This window comes from Gouania willdenowi, chromosome 6, assembly GCF_900634775.1.
Source record: "Gouania willdenowi chromosome 6, fGouWil2.1, whole genome shotgun sequence".
Taxonomy (NCBI): Eukaryota; Metazoa; Chordata; class Actinopteri; order Blenniiformes; family Gobiesocidae; genus Gouania; species Gouania willdenowi.
Window position 1 is genome coordinate 56698804 of NC_041049.1, and position 21438 is coordinate 56720241.

A 21438-nucleotide genomic window follows, 5' to 3' on the forward strand; every position below is an offset into this window, starting at 1 on the left:
AAAACTGACTCCTTTACCAAAAAGAAAAACACATAAGGTGATAACTTGATCACATTGTAAATAAGGCATTGTCAATAAGGCATTATAAAACTATTGTTGTTACAACTATTTAATTATGGATGCTTGCTGTTCCTATCTTAATTAGTAGTATCTCTCATGGATGAGTTTGTCACTACGGTTATCAAACTGTATTTACCTTCAACTTTAGGACTACATTGAAACAGATCGACTGCTTAGCCCTGACAACGTCAACCAGGAAGCTTTGCTGTCTTACGCTCGCGAGGCAGCCGACTTTGGCACCAACTACCAGCTGCCATCCCTGGACTACGCCATCAACCACTACGGGCAGCCAGATGTGGCCATGTTTGACTTCACCTCCATGTACGCCTCAGAGAACGCCGCCTTGATCAGGGAGAAACATGGACGTCAGCTGCTGGTGGCGCTGGTGGGAGACAGCCTGCTTGAGGTATATGCGTGTTTTCAGGCCACGCAGTGATTGAGGAGCTTCCTGTGCGTTTATGCTAATGTCCTGTATCTCACAGCCCTTCTGGCCAATGGGGACAGGCTGTGCTCGGGGCTTCCTGGCAGCCTTTGACACAGCATGGATGGTGAGGGGTTGGGCGAAAGGCAGGAGCGCCCTGGAGATGCTCGCTGAGAGGTGGGGAGATTTACAATGTTTACAACCCCTGGCAAAAATTCTGGAATCACCAATCTTGAAGAATGTTCATTCAGTTGTTTCATTTTGTTGAAAAAAAGTCGATGACAGACATGCCACAAAACTAAAGTCATTTAAAATGGCAACTTTCTGGCTTTAAAAAACACTAAAAGAAATCGAGAAGAAAAAAAAATGTGGTAGTCAATAACAACTGCTTTCTTAGATCAAGCAGAGGGAACAAATTATGGAATCACTCAGTTCTGAGGAAAAAAATATGGAGTCATGAAAAACAGACAAAAAAACACAACAACACACCACTAGTACTTTGTTGCACCACCTCTGGCTTTTATAACAGCTTGCAGTTTCTGTGGCATGGACTTAACAAGTGACAAACAGTACTTTTCAACAATCCGGCTCCAAATTTCTCTGATTGCTGTTGCCAGATCAGCTTTGCAGGATGGAGCCTTGTCATAGACCATTTTCTTTCATTTCCACCACAGATATTCAGTTGGATTGAGATCCAGACTATTCGCAGGTCATGACATTGACCCTGTGTGTCTTTCTTCAAGGAACATTTTCACAGTTTTTGCTCTATGGCCAGATGCATTCTCATCTTGATAAATGATGTCATCATCCCCAAACATCCTTTCAATTGAGGGAATAAGAAAAGTGTCCAAAATGTCAACATAAACTTGTGCATGTATTGAAGATGTAATGACTGCCATCTCCTCAGTGCCTTTACCTGACATGCAGCCCCATATCATCACTGACTGTGGAAATATACATGTTTTCTTCAGGCCGTCATTTTCATAAATCTTATTGGAACGGAACCAAACAAAAATTCCAGCATTATCGCTTCGCCCAATGCAGATTCATCCACAGTCCACTATTGCAGATTTAATCTGATGCAGGTGTTAGTTTTGGAAATGGAAACTCACAGGGTGATAACATATTTTTTTCTTCAGAACTGAGTGATTCCATAATTTTTCACTTCTGCTTGATCTAAGAAATCAATTGTTATTGACTACCACAGTTTTTCTTGATTTTTTTTTATTTTTTATTTTAGTGTTTCTTAAAACTAGAACGTTGTCATTTTAAATGACTAGTTTTGAGGCACGCCTTTGATCGACTTATTTTCTACCAACTTAAACAACTGAATGAACATCCTCCAAGACTGGTGATTCCATCATTTTTGCCAGGGGTTGTATAATATGTAAGGGGACAGAAACTTGATGTGTAGTTTTGTTAATTTTTTTGCCATATAAATCCCCAGGTAATATGTGGTGAAATTAATTATTTCTGTTCATGGGTGGATTCTTATTGCAGGACTAGTAGTAAACTATGGCAGGTTGTTTCAATTATGATGCATCACCGATGCAAAGCTCCCAAGTTGTACTTTTGTCTCCCTGCATCCATAATTTCAATCTGTCACATTTGCCTGATGCATTTGTTTTTCTTAGGGAGAGCATTTACCGTCTCCTGCCACAGACCACCACAGTAAACATCAGCAAAAACTTGGAACAATACACCATAGACCCAGCTAGTCGCTACCCCAACCTGAACTCTAGCTGTGTGCGACCACATCAGGTTAGTCAAGTGCCCGTCCTTCCCTCCAGGGAAACCTGGCTCACCTTCACCTGTCAGTAATGATTTATTTAATCTATGGTCTATACTTAGTGATCTGCTCAGCGGGCCGGAGCTTGGTATCGACTTTATTTGCACTTTTATCTCTGGTTTTGCTCCTCCAGGTGCGTCACCTTTTTATCGATGGCCAGCAGGACTCGAGTCATTTGGAGAGAGGAGACCTGATACGAAGATCAGTCAACTTGTCTCGCAGAGGTAAGCCACACTCTTTTTAATTTAGACCTAAAATGCTCTTTCTTTTTTTATAAGTTCAGATTCACGGCTGTGTTACGAGGTCAGCGTCTAGTACTTACATGGAGTAAACAACAAGAGATAAATGAATGAATGTGTGTGTGTGATGATCATCAGGGCCATCATCAAGCTTTTCAAAGTTGAATTTTAGTCTTAAAATGATGAGAACTAACTCTTCACCTCCTCGTGTTGTGAGTATAAAAGCAAGTTATCAAGTCCTAAGCTATGAATCAGTCCTTCTCACCCAGATATTGAAGACGGCTCAACTAGTTTGGAGTAAGCATTGTAAGAAATTGCTGCATCACCACAAAAATAGCACTCAGCACCAGGGGTTGATTTAACTATCAATATGTGTAGCTGAATATGTCTGATGTTAAAACCCATTTTGACATTATGATTGCTCAAGGAAGTGCACCATTCACGTAACTCCATTGTGATGAGGTTAAAGGCATTCAGTCATTCTGATTTAAGCGTAGACTTACCTGTTTTAAGGTGTCTACCTTCAGCTGCAAGGCGTGCATGGATCTGTAGTAAGATGGCTGATGTGCTTTATCCCCACACTGAAGTAGTCTCGAAGCGCTTTACAATATCAGCTCATTCACCCATTCACATTCTCACACCAATTGGACTGAGCTGACATGCAAGGTGCTAGTCGACCACTGGGAGCTACTTAGGGTTCAGTGTCTTGCCCAAGGACGCTTTGAAACATAGACAAGTATAGATTGCGCTGACCAGCATTTTCAAAGTAAGCGGTAGAAACCGATCATGTAACACATCTGGTCACATCTGACCACAAGTCAAGGATGAATAGAGTAGTTTTATTGATCCCACATTGGGGAAATTTACCTTCATGACAACTCAGATCAGATAAGGTGCAATAAAAAGAAACAACAGAAGGCAACACACAGAATACCCAAAAGACACCCAGAAAATATTGCAATGAACAAGAAAAATACGACAATACAAGAGTAGACTCTTTCTCTATATAGAAATAGAAATAGAAAATACAAACAGAAAAATAATATAAAAAGTATAAAGAATATAGATATATACATATTTACAGGTGGGGCAAGTAGAGATATTTACATATTTACAGACGGTGCAAAGAAAGATGCCTCAGACTGTTTTGTTATACAGTCTGACAGCGGTCGGGATGAATGCCCTGATTCACATTTTACAGCCCGACTGTATTGCTGTTAGCCGTAATCTTCAGGATTATTAAACTCAGTTTTGTTACATGGTGGCCATCTTTGTCTTTTATCACACATTGAATAACTATCAACTTATCATTGATGCAAAGTGCTGCTGTCAGCCACTTACAGGACAGTGCAGAAGCCTGTAGGTCAGGTTGTAATAATACCCGTCATCTTGTGGGTAGATAACAAATGTAAAAACACCCTGGTGTATTGTTAGCGAACTTTAATAACTGTCATTTGACAATATCTGTAAGCTATCTTTGGTAAAGACTGAAATAATTGTTAAACTTCTCAGTTCAAGTGAAGGGACAGACGTCATTGACATCATAATGAGGAGGTGAGACTTTAGCTCACAAACTTGACACACCTTTTCACAGACAATAAAGCTGGATAGCATTACACTGAGTGTTCGGTTTGACATAGCATGTGCTGACCTGCCCTGCTTTGCTGCTACCAGCTCAAACATTGAAACAATGCACTGGGTTTTATAAACAAGCAGAACAAAAAGGTTCAATAGATACACAATGAATGCTTTATTAGGATGTAGCTCCTTTACTGGGAATGTTTGTTAAATCATTGCTGCCAAAACTGTGTGTTGTAGTCGAATTAAATCTATGACGCCAAAAATGTGAATGTGAGGTAGAATAATGTTCAGTACTGTTTCAATACACCCTTGACCTCACAAATCAACTTTAATGTGTGGAAGAAACCATGTCTCAAGGGTAAAGTCAAGAAGCCAAACACTCTCAGTCACTTTGTATTTATGTGCTTACAACGGTTGCAAAGGGCAAAACATTTCTGGTAAATTTCCACAGGAACTTAAACTCTGAAAAGTTTTGAATAATCCCAAAATTCCTAACGTTGAAACGAAAGATGCAAAAATCTGGAAACTTTCCATGGGAGTTAACAGTGAAAATTTCCAAGTTCAAGATTCAAATAGAATATTTGCATTTCCTGAAGAAAATGCAAGTGAGGATGCAGATGCTGCCCCGTGTCGCACTGCATTAGCATGTTTTGCATTAGCATTAGGTAGTGTCAGTGCCCAATCCTTTCACGGGCTGGATCCTTTCAGATCCTTTCAACACATACGAGTAGACTACGTCACTTCCTTCACTTGCAATCCTATCATAAGTAAACTGACATTTGTTGAATATTTTAATAGTACACATTTAAATATGTGATTGTTTTGTGATGCTTTTAATTGTTAATTAGAAAAAAAAGAACGGATAAAAACACAATACATAACAATGACAATCAAAAACCAAACAGAAAATAAGATGAAAACTAAAATAAATCGGAATTCACTCAAAACATAAATTTCTAATCATTTTTAAATAGCAGGGTTTCAACCTTTTAAATGGTACATGAAATGCCATAAAATAGGCCGACCGGATGGAGACACCTTACGTGCATGCGTTGGAAGGATCCAAAACGATCATGGCCTGTGAAAGGATTGGGTACCACTGACAGGTAGCATTAGGTAGCATTGGCTAGCATTAGCATTCATATCAGCTAGCATTATCATGAATATAAGATAGCATTAGTATTAGCCAACATTAGCATTAATGTTAGCTCGTAATAATATTTGCTAGCATTAGCATTAGCACGAACCTAGCGTTAGCCTACCAATAGCATTAGCCTAGCATTAGCCTACCAATAGCATTAGCCTAGCATTAGGACTAACCTTGTGTTACCATTAACCTAGCAGTAGCCTAGCAATAACATTAGCATTAGCAATAACCTGGCATTAGTATTTACTTAGCAGTAACCTAGCATTAGCATTAACCTAGCAATCGCATTAACTAACAATAGTATTAACCGAGCATTAAAAGCAATAACTTAGCACTTAATCGGGGATTTTAAATATAGTCAGTTAAATACATTTTAGCATCATCTAAAGCATCAGTTATTAAAAGTTCCTCAGCTTAAGTTCCCGTGGTAGTTAACTGGAACTTTTCTGCCCCTTTGCAACTCTATGCACCATTTTTTTTTTTTTCTTTTTCAGCCTTGGACTTGTTACTAAATCAGGAAATGCAACACTGTATGAAACAAAATACCCTTCAGTCTTTCTTCCATTTCAAAGACTACACATTGTGTACTTTGTGGCGTTTTCCATGATTAGATCTAGCTGACAGTATGACGTGACATTGCTGCTCCTCTCCTGCAGAGTCTGAGCTGCGTCCTGGACGTCTGCTGACCTGGTGTCAGAAACAGACTGTCGGCTACAGAGGAGTGGAGGTTATCAATCTGACCTCTTCATGGAGAAACGGTCTCGCCCTGTGTGCTCTGATTCATCACCAAAAACCTGAGATCATGTAAGAAGACACCGATAAAGAAACCATGTCTGAATTATTGACGACTTTTTAAATGGGATAATATACTAATTCTGGTTTTTCACATCATTACTTCTGAAAGGAAAAATCCTATTTTGCAATTTTAATACTTTATTTACATTGCAGTGTGGGCAACTTTAAAAGTGTGGGGGGAAGTGACAACACTGAGTTACAAGTTAATACGCCCAAAGTTTTACTCAGTTTTAGTTGATTTTGTTGCTGCTTTGGAGAATTCTCCAAACAAACAAGTTATTTGGCATTTGTGCATGTGTGTCTGCTTGATATTTGAAATTCAGAGCTCTTTCTGAAATTGTATAAGTTTGCTGTCTTACACAGTTTAAAAAAAACAAATAAAGGAAAAATGTCGAGGCAAAGGACTAGAATACACCCAAAAGACGTATAAAAATACTAAATACCTGAGGTTTTGGATAGAGACATAATTCTAACACAGAAATGTTCAAAGGCTGAAAGTACCAGGGTAAAAAAAAGTATGTTTCTGATTAACAGGAATTTAGAAAAAAGGAGGAAAGTTATTGTGTAAAGTCGCAGAGATTATTGTATGTTTATTGGTCTACATTGGTTATGAAACATGATACCACTTCCTTTTCATTGTGTTTAACTCCCTCCATCAGAACAACAATATTGGTTTATCTCATTCACAGAGATTCTGATGGCTGACCTTCCTCATTCACTCAGCTGTGTATTTGTTTAGTCTCCAGTTCAAAGATAAAGCCGTCTGCACACACAACAAGGATGCTGGGTTCATGTTTATTTTCTGCTTTGCACATTTTTTTTTTTTTTTTAAATCAGTCTGGAAAATCAGTAGAAATCCACATCAGCGTGGCTTTGTTTGCGTGCATAGTTCTAAATAAGTGTATATAATATATATTGCTTGATGTGATTAACAAAAAGCTCATGTTCTTGTTCATAAATGTATCTTTTGTTGTTTTTAGATATAATAAGTAGAAGTGAAAGTAATGGAGTACAAGTACTCACGTTACTGTAATTGAGTTGCTTTTATGGGTACTTGTTCGTTTTTTGAGTATATTTCTAAATCAGTCATTTTACTTGTACTTAAATAAGTTTTAAAAGAAGTTAAATAATTTGTTGCATATCTACGGTGGCACAGAAGGGCCAACAACACAACACACCAACAAAAGTCACAACTCTAAAGTCACAACACAACAGCAAAATGTAAAAGAGGGGGGGATTACTGTCAAAATTAAATACTACGTGTTCAAGGCAGATCATTATTATGACTATATGTTTTCTGTTTTAAAATGATCAACGGACATTGTGAAACTAAAAAATTTAATTTCCATACAAAAATCAAATACGTGACATCATAGCCGACCAATCAGATTAAACGTAATGCACCCAAACACTAAATGATGGTTATTTTCTCAGTTTTAGAGTTCGTAAATGTAGCTTTTAGAGCTTGAGGATTGTTTTATTTTGAGTTGAATTCATTGGTCTTATTTTATTTTAAAAAAAAAAAGAATTGTACATTTTGACAAACTTTTTAATTTATATTAAGGCCTTTGTGGAAAATAAATTAAGATTTGTTACCTTCATTTTTAGGTTTATACATGAACCTTGGCAAGGTTTATTACCAAAAATAAACGTGGGGGAGTGAAAATAACTAGTGACTTTAACTTTAAGTTCTATTTAATTGAGCTACTTTTTACTTGTACTTGAGTATTTTATGTATGGCTTACTTGTATTTGATTACAATTACAATCAACACTACTTGTACTTGAATAGAATATATCAGTACTGTTTACATCTCTGATAATAAGTTAGAAAGTGCTTGCTCCTTGATTTGCAGAAAACAGTGAAATTGGTATTTTCTTGTTGATGTTGGTTGATTTGGCTAATTATCATGTATGATAAAGATTAAAAAAAAAAAAAAACTTCATATGCTTGAACTTCTGCCAAAATATTCTCTGAACATGATCAATCTCTCATTGGTTCCCCCATCAGTGACTTTGATTCTCTAAATGAAGAGGACGTGGTGGGGAACAACCAGCTGGCCTTTGATGTGGCTGAACAACACTTCGGTATCCAGCCAGTGACCACTGGGAAGGAGATGGCCGCAGAGGCCGAGCCGGACAAGCTGCTGATGGTCCTTTACCTCTCCAAGTTCTACGAGGCCTTCAGGAACTTACCAGCAAACAATAACGGTCAGTCTCTGATGTCTAATAGAATAGAATAAACCTTTATTGATCCCCATTGGGGAAATTCACACGTTTCAGCAACACCATAGAATAGCAAAAGGAAATGGTAAGAACAAAAATAAATGTCAACATAGGATAATAGTGCAAATATACAACTGTGGGTCAGACATAAATGAGGAAAAAAAGATTAAAATAAAATGTAAAACAAAACAACAGCATTAAAAATCACAACAATATGCAAATGAAAAATGAAGGAATATGATTGTTACAGTTATTGAGTTAAACAATGGTGTTGAATGTTTTGTAAATGTCCTCCTTACTTTCTTATTATTATCCCCCAGTGTGAAGGGGGATATAGGTTTGAGCTCTGTCTGTCCATCCAAGTTAAAGGGAACCGTTTTAGATAGGATAACCAAATTCGGTGTGTGGCTTCAGGGTATCAATACCTTGATGGAGTTCGAAAATGAGAAGTGCGCATTTATTTTTTTCTGAGTTATTGCCCTTTTTCTGTTTTTTTTTACTCTTTGAGGCATCTTCAAACCGTTTAAGATAGTTATTAATTTTATATTCTGATGTGATAATATTTTCTTATATATGAAGTTCTTAGATTTAGGACATTTAGGAAAAGGTTGTGCAGTATTACAACCAATCTGACGGGGGATGTTGATGACTGTCCTTTTTAAAAGGTGGTGTAAATTATCACGTGCTCACACACACATCTGGATTACCAATGTAATTGTGATGTCTATATCAAATGAAGGGAATTATAAAAACAGTTCTGTAAATTATAGCATTAAACTAATTTTAAAGTCTTAACAACAATCCATAATGTTCTGACCGTTTCCCTTTAAACTGGTCCCAGTTAAAAATCGCTGATTTTTTTTTTTTTATAGCATCAAGGGCTGTGATTTCCTTAATACAATACAGTTGTTCTGGAAGTTACTAAAGCATATAGGATTAAAATTAAGCCAAACAGAATTAGTTTTGCAATCATTATCATGTAATAGTTGTTGGAAATCTCTGCATTCAGTAAAGTTGACGACCTATTTTAATACACCTTTAAGAAAGCGTTGCTACTGCTGTAGAAACATTTTCATTGTTTCCTTCTGTGCTCCAGTCTCTCAGCATTCTGTCAGATTATGAATCCAGTCTTAAATTGCAACTTACACAACTGTGGTCACATTCGTCCCTGACTGGGACTGAACTGGTATGCATGCTATGTGTGTGGAAGCTGTATCCAGTCTCCAGCTCACCCTCACACAGCCACAGTGAGCTGCTGAGTCGGCCGTGTTTAATTTCACTGCCTTACTGTAAGTGTCCAGCTGCAAACCTTTGAGTTAGCCATGCTGCTGTCACCACCGTCAGGTTCACGCCACCCAAAGGCTTCACAGTTATATGTCAGGAGTGGTTTTACAGTCCAATGGGTGGAAAGTTCTCCCAAAAGTCTGAAATGTTAGATGAGCAGCAGCTTATTTGAAGCCTCCACAGTTATCTGCAAATGTCCCACCCTACTACACACCCAATGATGCACACTCTGGCTTTAAACTATCTAACCATGCACTACATCCCACTCTTTGTCACAGGTTAATCATTAAATTAGGATCTAATTGTTATGCATTGAAACTGCCAAGGCCATGATATTCTTACGACCTACATGTAAACGCTGATGGGCCATATTTGGCCATCAAAGCTTCCAGTCTGGTCTGTGGGATGATTTGCACAAAATGAAAATTACAAGGAGAAGCTTGATTAATTAGGAAAGGCCATAAAGATTAATTCCAGATGTTTGTGAACAAATGCTTTACCCATGCAAACTTCCTGTATATAATGTAATAAAATATGTACTGATGGCTCAATCTCTGCTGAAAATGTATTTTTTTAAAGGGGACATATTATGAAAATCCCCTCCACTCATGGACTCCACCCCAACCTGATTAAACCTTTTGTGAAAGTCCACCATTGTTTTTCTCGCTAGCGAAGGAGTAATGGCTACCGGTAAAACTAAATAGAGAACTTTCCTGCTGCCGGTGCCTCGCCTCCACAGTGAACGTACACTGTAGTGTAAGCACCATTTGTTCATGCAGAGGTGTACTCCGCTCTTATGGTTTGGTGCATTGGTGAACCTGTTATATTGCCTCGTATCGCTGATCTGACATGTTTGTGACACAATGTGACGCAGCGATTGGAGAAAACAAATGATTATCACATTAAATGCTCTATTCCTGTAGTTAGAAGAGCAATGGAGGAGGATAAAGTGACTTAGCAGCTCAACACTCTGGTGAGAGTTTGAGTGACTGCTGCTGAGCAGCTGCTGAGATGCACGGACCCTGAAGCGCTGAGACGGACTCAAAATAACAATAGCTGCTTAAATAGCCATGTGTTTTACTGTAATGTGCAGTTTTTTGGCTGAAAACAATACCAGTGTGTAGATGACGAAAATAAAATTGCTTCGGTGATCACTGATCACCCTGTAAAAGAGCGAGACATGAAGTGAGTGAGTGTCTGTGGACGCGCCCACTCATGAATATGCATAAGTAAGCCCCAAAATGGCCCCATTTTCAAGTAATTTTTCAGAGGCTAAAACTTTGGAAAACAGGTGAGTTTGGGAAAATAAACCTCGAATACTATGTTTTTGGGGTTCTTAAAACATAGCATAATATGTCCCCTGTAATTTCTTTAATCCTGAAGGTTTACAACCAGTGTGTGACCTGCCACCTCAGGTTATGAGGTCATCTAAATACAACATACTGTGCTTTGATTGAGATAAGGAAAAATTAAGATGGAAATGTATGAAATATGGAAAGCAGGTTTCATAAAAATATTGGTTAAATCGTCACACTTAAAATCTTTGAAGAACATGAGATGGTGGTCTGATAAGGGTTCGTCAGCTAAAGAATGTCTAAAGAACACACATTTCTACTGTGTGTGTTTGCAATGAGCAGTCCTACTAAAGACAAGTATGTCATATTTCAAATGAGCTCATATTAATGTGCTGCTTTTGCTGTATTGTAGAACAATTCTCAATAATACCTTGAGTGGTTTCCAAGTTAATAAATCATTTCTTCTTATTTACTCTTAAGCATTTTTTCTTGTCACTTTGCAAATTTTGTGTTGTTTATGTTGAACCAAATGCCTCTTGTGAATATCTCTTAAAAAAATGATGATACTAATATTGTTTGTGCGTTTCAGTTGACAAAGACACAAATGAGAACAAAGTGCTGAACCAGCCTCTGCCCAGGAAGAGGATACCCAGGGTAATAAGTGACATTTGATTGGTTGCATTGTCCTCTTTTAATGTATTTCCTTGTATATATATTCAGCACATGTCACTTTTAAACTTATTGTATATTTTAACTGCATACTGTCTGTTTATACTGCATTACTGAATCATATTCATATCCTTATTTGTAAATTGAGTTATAGTGTTTTGTACACTTGCTATATTTTTCATATGGCATCTACTGGATTGCTCCAACAGTATTTTGTTGTACTTGTACAGTGACAATAAGATATATTATCTTATTTTAGTCCTTTTTTTTTGCTCTGCTTTTCATCCATTCGTCTCCTGTCATGTGGTCAGTTTTACAACCAAATCAAAGACAATGCGTGTAATTTAATCAACAACAATTGTCATCATAGTTTTGTTTACTTTACCTTTTCACCTAACAAAGAGGAAATGCAACCAAAGGGCTGGAGCCTTCCGGTAAATCTTTGACTAAAATTCGTGCCATTTTTAGGGAGGAAAAACAAAACAATGAAATTATTCAAATGCTCTTAAAGACTTCATTAGAAACAGTTTAGACCAGTGGTTCCCAAACTGGGGTACATGAGTACATTGCAAGGGGTACTCTGACATATTTAACAAATGATTAAAAACTGTTGGGAAATGTTCCTAGTTCCTTTTTAGGCTTTTTTTTTTTTTTTGAGCAAATTCACCACAAACTACCAGTAATATTACTCAATAAATTCCAATATTTTCTTGTAATTTATTTAAACAGGATTATTTTATGCTGTAGAGGTCATTGTATCACACTTCTGGCAATAGGAGACAATAATTAGCTACATTTTACGAAGGAGACCGTATTTATTTACTATTGAAGTAATCACATATAAGTTGTTCTTTTTAAATAATTTACACTTTGCACATATTGTTTAGAATTTGTAGATTAAGCCTGAGGAAACCAATGTTTGAGACACATTTAGGGGTTTATGAGATCCTGCTGTTCCACATATAAAAAGCATATGAAATTGTGGAGATGGTACTTACGGTATGAAGAGGGGGGTACACATGATTTGACAAAAATGCAAAGGGGGTACATGGGACAACAAAGATTGGGAAACCACTGGTTTAGGCAATTTGTGGCTAATTGTTAAATAAGTTGGGGTCAAAGGCCAGAACATGATGACAACACTTGCTCCTCAGAACTAATCACTGTGTTAGATTTAATCGACTAAAATCTATCCAGACTGAAACTAAAATGAATTCTAAATTGTGAGACAAGTTAGCTTAAGATTCTGCTAACGTATGTAACTAAATAATATGTCGGTTCTTGTCTGGTTCATAGCAAAATGTGTTTTTTTTAAATTTAATGTATAGTTGATTAAATCACATTAATATTGAATGCAATATTTTTGCTGCATAATGATACATTAAGTCAGGGTTTTGTGGAGCAGGAAATGTAATAACAAAACAATATATCATGAAAAGTGAAATGTACAAGTGACTCAAAAATATTTCTGTAAATTTGCACTGAGCAAATATTGCCAGCTGTTTTGTAACCTTTAAAGTTTGTATGTTTCTGCCTCAGGAAGACAAGAAACTGGAGGATGACTCAGTCAACAAGAGACGAAGAAAGGGCAACCATTACCTCACAGAGGTAAGAATACACATGACTCAGAAATATAGGTTTTAAAGGCAAACTTAGGACAGGTTGAGCCTCAAGTCATTGAAAATAAAATATTTACACTTTTTCCACTTTGTTCAGTGTCATTACTTTTTTGTGGATTCTTATTTAAACTTTCCTTTCTTCTTCTGTAACTCTGTTTCTGTTGACATTATGCCAGTTGTCCTGCCACAGTGCGCCTCCAGCTGGTGAGGATGGGTTACTGCGAGAGAACAAGGTCCGCTCCATGGCCACTCGGCTGCAGGCCAAGCTTGAGGAGAACTCATCGACGGGAAAGGTACTCGTGAGAAAAGGTTTACTTCATAAACACTGTTATCATTTTTTTTGAGTGTTTGAGCATCATCATTGATGCCTGTGTTTCAAATGATTTATTTCTGGACTATTTTGAGCCTAAAGCTGCTATTATAATTTTTTTATTAGATAAAATAATAGCGTATGCATCATTTAATTAATGAGGCATATGTTATCAATGAATCGAATATCATTTATTCCGATAAGAAAGAAAAAAAGGTTGAAAATACCATTTGAAAGTTTGTTTTTATCTCTACCGTAAAAACATGCCTGTTGTTGTCATTTTCTCGCACTGCATTGTGGGATGTGGAGTCCCGTAAATTGATTCACCAAAGTGTTTTTTCTTCATTCTTATCATGATTTCTTGTGTTTCTTTGTCAGACATGGATGACAGTGATTCTCTTTTTCACCACTTTTCACTGTTTTTGTTGTAGTTTGTTCCCAGTATTCCCTGTGATCTGAGAATGAAGTAAAAACACTTCTATGCACCCGTATCTGCGACTCCACATCCCACAATGCAAGGCGCGAAAATTTCAACAAACCGTGTTTACTGTTGAAATAAAAAACTTTCAAGCAACAATTTATAACTTTAACATCTTTTTTCAAGCAAATGATCTATTTATTGATTGATGAGGCATAAGCTATGATTTCATCTATTAAAAATGATTGGGGGGTTGCAGTTTTAACCAATATCTCCTATATTTAGCTTTGGTAACACTTTACAATAATGGTCCCTTAATTAGTGTTAGTTATTTATTTAATAAGCATTCATTTACATTTTAATAATATGTTATTCATCATGATAATGTATTACCTAACATTAATTATCACAGCAGTTAATGCATTAATAAGCAGTTAATGTCTACTGCACAAAGTTATTTAAAACAATAAAAGTTAAATAATGTAATTTGTTATTCTTGTTAATGCATTAATTAATATATTAGTAAAGCATAATAACTAATGACATAATAAGCAATTACTCATAATTAACTATGGTTAAGTAATGTTTTTATATCCTCTACATTTATTAAGGTTTTTGTCAAGTTGCTAATGTTATGTAACACCTTACTTGATAAACACAAGTAAGTAATGTAACTATGTATGTATGTAACTAATATATGATTTAATAACAAGTAATGCATACATACGGATAATTACATTATGTAACTTTTATTAATGCTTAATAATGTTTTAATTAGCTATATGCAGTAGACATTAATTAACTGCTTAATATCAATGAAATGGCCGATATGTTAATTCATGTTAGGTAATACATTATAATGATTTATAACATAATATTAAACTGGTATTTAGTTATTAATGATGCATTAACAAAGGTTCATTAAGGGACCCTTATTGTAAAGTGTTACCTTTGCTTTTTGTGGTCCTGGTTGTGGTTTTATAGTTCCTTTTCCTTTCTTTCATTTTCCTTTCCTTTCCACATTACACATCTTTCTACTTGCCTCAGTCTGATGAGGACCTGTCATGTTTTTCCTCCACCTCCTCCGTTTCCTCCTCTGATGAGGAAAGTGAGGAGGAGGAAGAGGGAGAAAACCCCCGTTTTGCAAAACCCAAAGAAATTCCTCCTCCGCCGCCTCAAGCTCCCCCACGTCCCAAATGGCAGGTACATGTTCCTTTGAATATCTGTTGGCTTGTTTCCTTGTCAATGGATAGAGAATCATTCATTTTCTCTGCTTTCTTCCTCTTTCCTTCTGCTTCACATCTTCCCCTGTTTCCAGCCTTCTATCTATCTTCAACTCCTGGAGAATTCCAGATCTGTGGCTCAACATCCAAAGTTGATATTTGAATCGAAACGCTCCCGTTCTTCGTCACCTTTGCGCTCAAATAGCCCCTCCAGTCCTCCACGCTCAGTGAGCCCTGGTGTCACTGATTTTTATTACCTAGAACAATCCACCGACACTCAGCTCTTTGCCAGGCGGTTTTCTCCTTCTGCTTCACCCATTACCGACTTTGTTCAGTCCTTTGAGAAGTCAGAGGAGTCTTCCCAACTCCAGGTGAAGTTAACTGTAGTAAACATTAGGTTTTGTCTATTGTTTCCTCATCAAATTGGATTCCTATCCTCACACCAACTGTGACTTCTGCCTGATGTGCCCTTAGAGTAAAACTCAGCGGCCTTCTGCCAGGGAGTTTTCCAGAAGGAGCATAAAGGAGAGAGCTTCACTTCTCTCCAACATGTTTCCTGGATCCATCAAAGCACATGTTCATCTTCCTTCGCTTTCTACATCTAAGGTTTTGTATCACAACGGCATTAAAAGCAACAGTTTTTATCGCCGCAGTAACAAGGGCTCTGTGTGGATTATATCAATATCAGCAATGTGGTTCGATGTTAGTTAATGGATATTTTGTGTTGTTTAAAAGACCTTTAACAGTTTGAGTGTTTTTACAATGTTTACATGAAGGTGGGATAATAACAATATGTCTTTATATTTGGTGACTGATTTTTCTGGTGCTGGTCGTGATGTTAGAGAAATGGAACTGTGGTCATTCCAATGTCTAAAACTACCAGGAGAGTGACAGTAATAGAGTAACTGAGTAATACTTCCTAGACAATATACGCTAACTGCTGAATTCTTCTAAAATGTTGTGAAAAGCAGAAAAAAATTGTGTATAAGTATGGTTGAAACCCGGCAAGTGAATTTTGCTATTAACAAACAATGGTCGTTTGTGACATCGTTGGGTCTTATTTCATCACAAACCACCTCTGTTAGCCCCTCCCCTCCTATTAAAACTAGCACACAAGCGATTTGGAGGAAAAAAATCTGGTATCGAATCGAGGAGCCAATCGAATTGTTGGTTGAGTGTATCCTTACACCCCTATTGTCTAGCATAGCATAGATTGTTCTTTGGAGATTTTATCGTGTAGACTGGGCGTGTCTTTACTGCTCCAGAAGCGACAACCATAATCAAGTTGTTTTTACTCTTACGCTTGTCGGCCAAATCTTCTGGGCTTAGTTACTATTTAATTATATTTGTTGGTGCGTAAAGCAAAATGTTACACACTAGTGGTTCGTAGTTTTTGAAGCAGTGATTACTGCAATGCAATTAATGAGGTGGTAATGGGAACTATATCGCCCGTTAAAAATGGTACAAAATCTGAGATTCAATTGTGAAATTAATTTAATGTAATTCTTTAATCTCTGTGTTCTTTTTCTTACTCCTCTTTTGTAGATGGATGAGTCTTCCTCCTCATCTCCTTTTTCCTCCCCTCCTCCTCCTCTTCCTCCTTATGCTGCACCTGACAGCCCATCCATCTACCCTGTGGTCCACCCTGTCCCTGACCCCACCGTGCAGTCTTGCTTTTCCTCTTTCCCGTCGCCCACTCCTGAACACAAAGACAAGGCACACACACTCCTGACCCTTACCTCATCCCACGCTGAAAAAACAGTTCATAGCGCTGAGTCATGTCCACCGTGCAACAGAGCAACTACTCCCATTTCTTTGGTGTCTTCAGATGAGAGCCAGACACTCCCCTCTTTGGTTTCAGTCACATTTGGCCCTCAACATGACAACAAAACCATATCTACTCTCACTGCTTCTTCTTCAAAAATAGGACATCAGCAGCAGAAAATACACAAAGTTGTAGAAGATAAAAGCAAAGCAGAGACTAGTGTCATAGAGGTAATGTGGATTTAATATACATACCCTAAGGGTTGCATGGGTAAACAGGCCAACCAAATGTACAGTGATGCTTATTTTTAATCTCCATTTAGCAATTGAGGAGCATTGATCTCAAACCCCTCAGAGGGCTCCCTCCAAAGTCAGTTGTTCGCTCTGAGAGTTGTCCAACAGGAGCTGTCATGTACAACAAAGAGGTACAAGCACTAAATCTTTCTCGAACATTTCACCTTTTATGTATCCTCATTCTTTCCCTCTTTGTGGTTTCTGATGACCTGTTCGTCTTCTTTTTTCCTCTCTATCTTGGTGTTCTTTAATTGTTGGCATTTTGCAATAATAATAGCGTACAGTCGGAAAGGTTTCATCAACCATAAATGCTAAAGCTCAGATGCTGGCCCTCCTCTATGAGACAGACCACAGGCCAAATGCTACACCGGTAAGATGCATGGGAATGATGATCTGACACAGGCTTTTTTTATGTATATAAATAGTTTTTGCCTGGCTGTTGTCTTTGTAATGTCATGAATTTGTCTCTCTCTATTAACTACCGTATTTTGTGGGCTATTGAACGCACCGCTGTATCGGCCACATTCCAATAATTTAGCAATTTTCCAAGAAAAATCCACGTGAAGGCCGTACTCTCACATATGCCGCACTCTATTGGCTGATGACGGTGCCGTTCAAACGACTTGGCCAATCAGAATGGGGGAGGTAGGTGGGCTGCTAGACTCCCAATCGGTTTTACGAGATTTCCATGTATTTCCGTGTATTCTGATTAGTTTTAACTGATGATGTCACCTCCTCACTGCTCCACGTTTGCAAATCACTCCATTTACAGCTTCTTGGTCACTTTTTACTGAATCCAGAATGATATAGCGCTTCGTCAGTTCTTGTGCACCATTGCCTCAGGAGCAATCACGTCGAGTCTGGACGTGATCACTCCTTAACAAACCTAACATGGTGATTTGACAACTTTTGGCCATTTACTATTTCCTAGTATTAGAACTGGCTGATATATCGCCGTAAATGCATACGTGTGCACAGTGACGTGCAGTCAGGGTAGGCAAGGTAGGCAGTGCCTACCCAAGGGTGAATTGATATTTTGATTATTTATTTTAATTATAATATAATTATAAATTATTTATTTTTCAATTTCCGATGCCTACAGTACCTATAAGTTTGAAAGTGTCAGCATTTTGTGCTTTTCACATCTCAAATTGCTAAACATTGCTATTTCCTGACCGCTGTAAGGCAGGAGGAGGCCACACCCCTTCTCAAAAGCACTTTGCTGCTCTGCCTCTGTTCCCATAGCGCGTTTTTGTGTTTGCACATGTGCAGTCAGTTCCCCAAGATGACAACCATTTACGTAAAAAGGAAGTTCTCTACGCTGCCTTTGGACGTAACCGTGCTATGCTAAATGCTATACGTAAGTTCACAGTACATTAGTGAATTGATATCACGTGACCGCTGCTGTTACATTCTCTAGCTAGTGGACGGGATAACACTACAGGCAGGATGACAGCGCTAGAGACGATAAAGAAACTTTTTTTTTTTTTGAAGAAAAACGACAGCTTTTAAAAGATGGGAGACCAACACCTAAGCTACTAGACCTTCAGCAAAGGAAAGGTCAGAAAATTGTTCATATTTTCCACAGTGAATGGTACAAAAGGTAGGATTGGCTTTGTGGATGTTCCTCACTGAGGCTGTTCTGAGTTGTGGTTGTCATTTTCTCTGTGTTTCTGTGTTTCCAACACAAACAACGGATGCGCTGTCGTGTCATGAGATATATCTTGTTGGGAGAGTATGGAGGCTATATTAAATAATTGTTTATGTTTATTTAATGGTGTTTTACGATGTTGATTTTGTTAAATGGCTAAATGCTTGTTCGTGGATCTTGTTGGGTTTTTTCTTTCTTATTAGGAATTTTATATTTTGATGAGCGCGTTCAGATTACTTTGTTGTAAATTGCGCTGTACAAATAAAGTTTTATTGGATTGAATTAAATTGAATTAACACTTGCCAGCAGAAACATATGAAATTGTCATTGGTGTTGACATTGGTGGTCTTGATTTGGAACCCCCTGCTTACCCAACCCTAGTGCTCACGGCACGTCACTGCATGTGCACCACTCCCCGGTCCACAAACTTCCATTTATCACCGGTATTTGATTTTTACTCAAGCAAACATCTAATTTTAGGCACAGAAAATAATAGAAAATATTCAACAGATGTATGACTTCTGCTGTCACCCGCTCCCACGCAATTTCCCTCCACTCGGACTCCCTCCTGCAACACGGAGCTCGACTCATCCATCCTGAGTTATTAAAGCTGTGAGAGCTTTCACTTTCCCTACGTTATCCGAAGCTTATTTTTCAACGTTAACTTCAACATGATGTTCCAAGTCAATCGCTGTAGGGGTGACTGTCCGTAGTATTGTGCCTCCCGACAGCCATTTTCACAGGACGCATGTGTGCGACTGACTGAAAAATTCACACACAGAGCGCTCCGCCATGTTGGCCGCACCCTCAACTTTAAATGAAAAAAATAACGTTGATTCTTAACCTGCTTTCAGGGTGTTGTTCCTTCTATATGGAGGTTCAGATTAAGTGTTTTACCTGAATTAGGTTTCACTTGGTTATTTATTCTCTCCATCCAAGAGTTGTGCTCTTTTGTCCTGTCTTTGAAACTTGCATTAATATGGCCTTAAAACTAATGCTGCGCTATGCAATTGTATTGCAAAAAAAATGCATAGCACTAAATTAATACTGTGATTAGTTATTGCCTAACAATGTATATGCATTTTATGCACTTTTTAAAAATGTGCTTGATGTTTCCTTACAAGCAGTGTTCAGAGTTTAATAATTTTATGTGTTTAGACTTCCACGAACTGCCAAAATTTTAAAACATCAACCACTGCTTCATTCTCAGTTAGCTGAATTATAACGTATTGGTCAAGATATGGTGTCATATGTGAATGAGCTTACACAATTCTGTATTATTGTTTCAGCTAAAATGTTTTGATTTTTGGATGCATATATAATGGCAAAACTTAGAAATTAATCTGCTTTTAAGTAACATGGATCCTGTGCATTGTGTGTGAGGCTGCGTGTTTTCTCCGAGGCGTCACTTGAAGGCCAAAAGTCCTAAAACGTGAAGTCTTTTCTAAGTTCTTTCCTCTTGTGTTTTGTCTTTCCAGTGTGTTGCCCGTAAGGACTTCCCTCCAGGCCTCGGCGGCAGCGACATCTGTCACTTCTGCTCCAAGAGGGTCTACGTGATGGAGAGACTCAGCGCCGAAGGCTATTTCTTCCACCGCGAGTGTTTCCGCTGCAACATCTGTAACTGCACTCTCAGAATTGGAGGGCACACATTTGACTCACAGGAGGGTACGATTGAACGCAAACGTAATTTGTGACCTTAAAAGCGTATCTTCCAAAATGGTCCTTTAAGTGTTTCATGCTTTCCATCACAGCTAAGTTCTACTGTAAACTGCATTATGCTCAGCGTCAGTCCGACATTCATCAGAGCCGCTTCAGGAGGAGAATGGTAAGGAGCACTTGTTCTTTAAACTCCAGAACTTCTGCATGTTGTGCATTTGTTGCAGATTTCATCTTGTCATTGGCTAAAGTTAAAAGAATTGTGGAAAAGGCTTGAACTTTTTTAGCAAATACACATTGCATTCATTCATTTCCTTGCACTTTCAGCAACTGAACTAAAATATGCTTCATTGATTTGATATGCAATGCAACTTCATTAATAATCATTCACCTGCAATATTAACTAAGTCAAACTGTCCTGACAGAAACTAAGAAGCTTTGTCTGGTAGAAATATAATATATTTACTGGGTTGGGTGAAGATACATTGTCTGATTGCATGATTTATTTTTAGTTATAGTTTTTTGACTAAAATACAACTAGGTTTTAGACATCAGAACTGTTTCAGTTGTTAACTTAATGGCATTAAGATTATAAGAATATAAAAAATATGAAACATAACAGTTTTTTAAAGATTCAATTACCTTTAATCAACCTGATATTGGATGGTATTAATATTTGTAAATACACAGACAGATTTGATGTGATCAATGCATAAGACTTCATGATCACATGAGCTCTGATTGGATTTGGTCCCATGTGACGAAATTGTAGTTTAGTTTTTATTAGTCGAAGGAAATATTAATATATTTTTATATCGTTTTCATGTTAAAGCTGCAACTTTCTATTTGAACCCACACTATGAATAAATCTTAAGTGTAATTCACTCTTTTCTCCTATATAAAACAGCTGCACTCACTACTAACCAATGACTAAGTTAGTTAACTATGACCTATTGTCTTTATTTGTGAGATGTTGAGTTTATTGAACAGCTCTTTGT

General features: G+C 37.6%; 1 protein-coding gene across 7 annotated transcripts in view; it reads left to right on the forward strand.

Annotated features, from left to right (window-relative positions):
- LOC114464610 (protein-methionine sulfoxide oxidase mical2b-like) overlaps positions 1-21438 on the forward strand; it is a 76844-nt gene that overhangs the window by 36396 nt on the left and 19010 nt on the right. For 5 of the 7 annotated variants that reach the window (XM_028448984.1, XM_028448990.1, XM_028448988.1 and 2 more), the window contains exons 8-24: positions 209-466; positions 543-658; positions 2116-2242; positions 2404-2494; positions 5894-6041; positions 8043-8242; positions 11426-11490; positions 13045-13113; positions 13301-13417; positions 14900-15055; positions 15171-15446; positions 15550-15681; positions 16621-17070; positions 17163-17264; positions 17411-17503; positions 20263-20449; positions 20536-20609. In XM_028448984.1, the coding sequence (XP_028304785.1) occupies positions 209-466; positions 543-658; positions 2116-2242; positions 2404-2494; positions 5894-6041; positions 8043-8242; positions 11426-11490; positions 13045-13113; positions 13301-13417; positions 14900-15055; positions 15171-15446; positions 15550-15681; positions 16621-17070; positions 17163-17264; positions 17411-17503; positions 20263-20449; positions 20536-20609 (2661 nt within the window). Of the gene's footprint in view, positions 1-208; positions 467-542; positions 659-2115; positions 2243-2403; positions 2495-5893; positions 6042-8042; positions 8243-11425; positions 11491-13044; positions 13114-13300; positions 13418-14899; positions 15056-15170; positions 15447-15549; positions 15682-16620; positions 17071-17162; positions 17265-17410; positions 17504-18627; positions 18686-20262; positions 20450-20535; positions 20610-21438 lie in introns of those variants that run through there. The other 2 variants (XM_028448991.1, XM_028448985.1) reach the window with 2 other exon arrangements.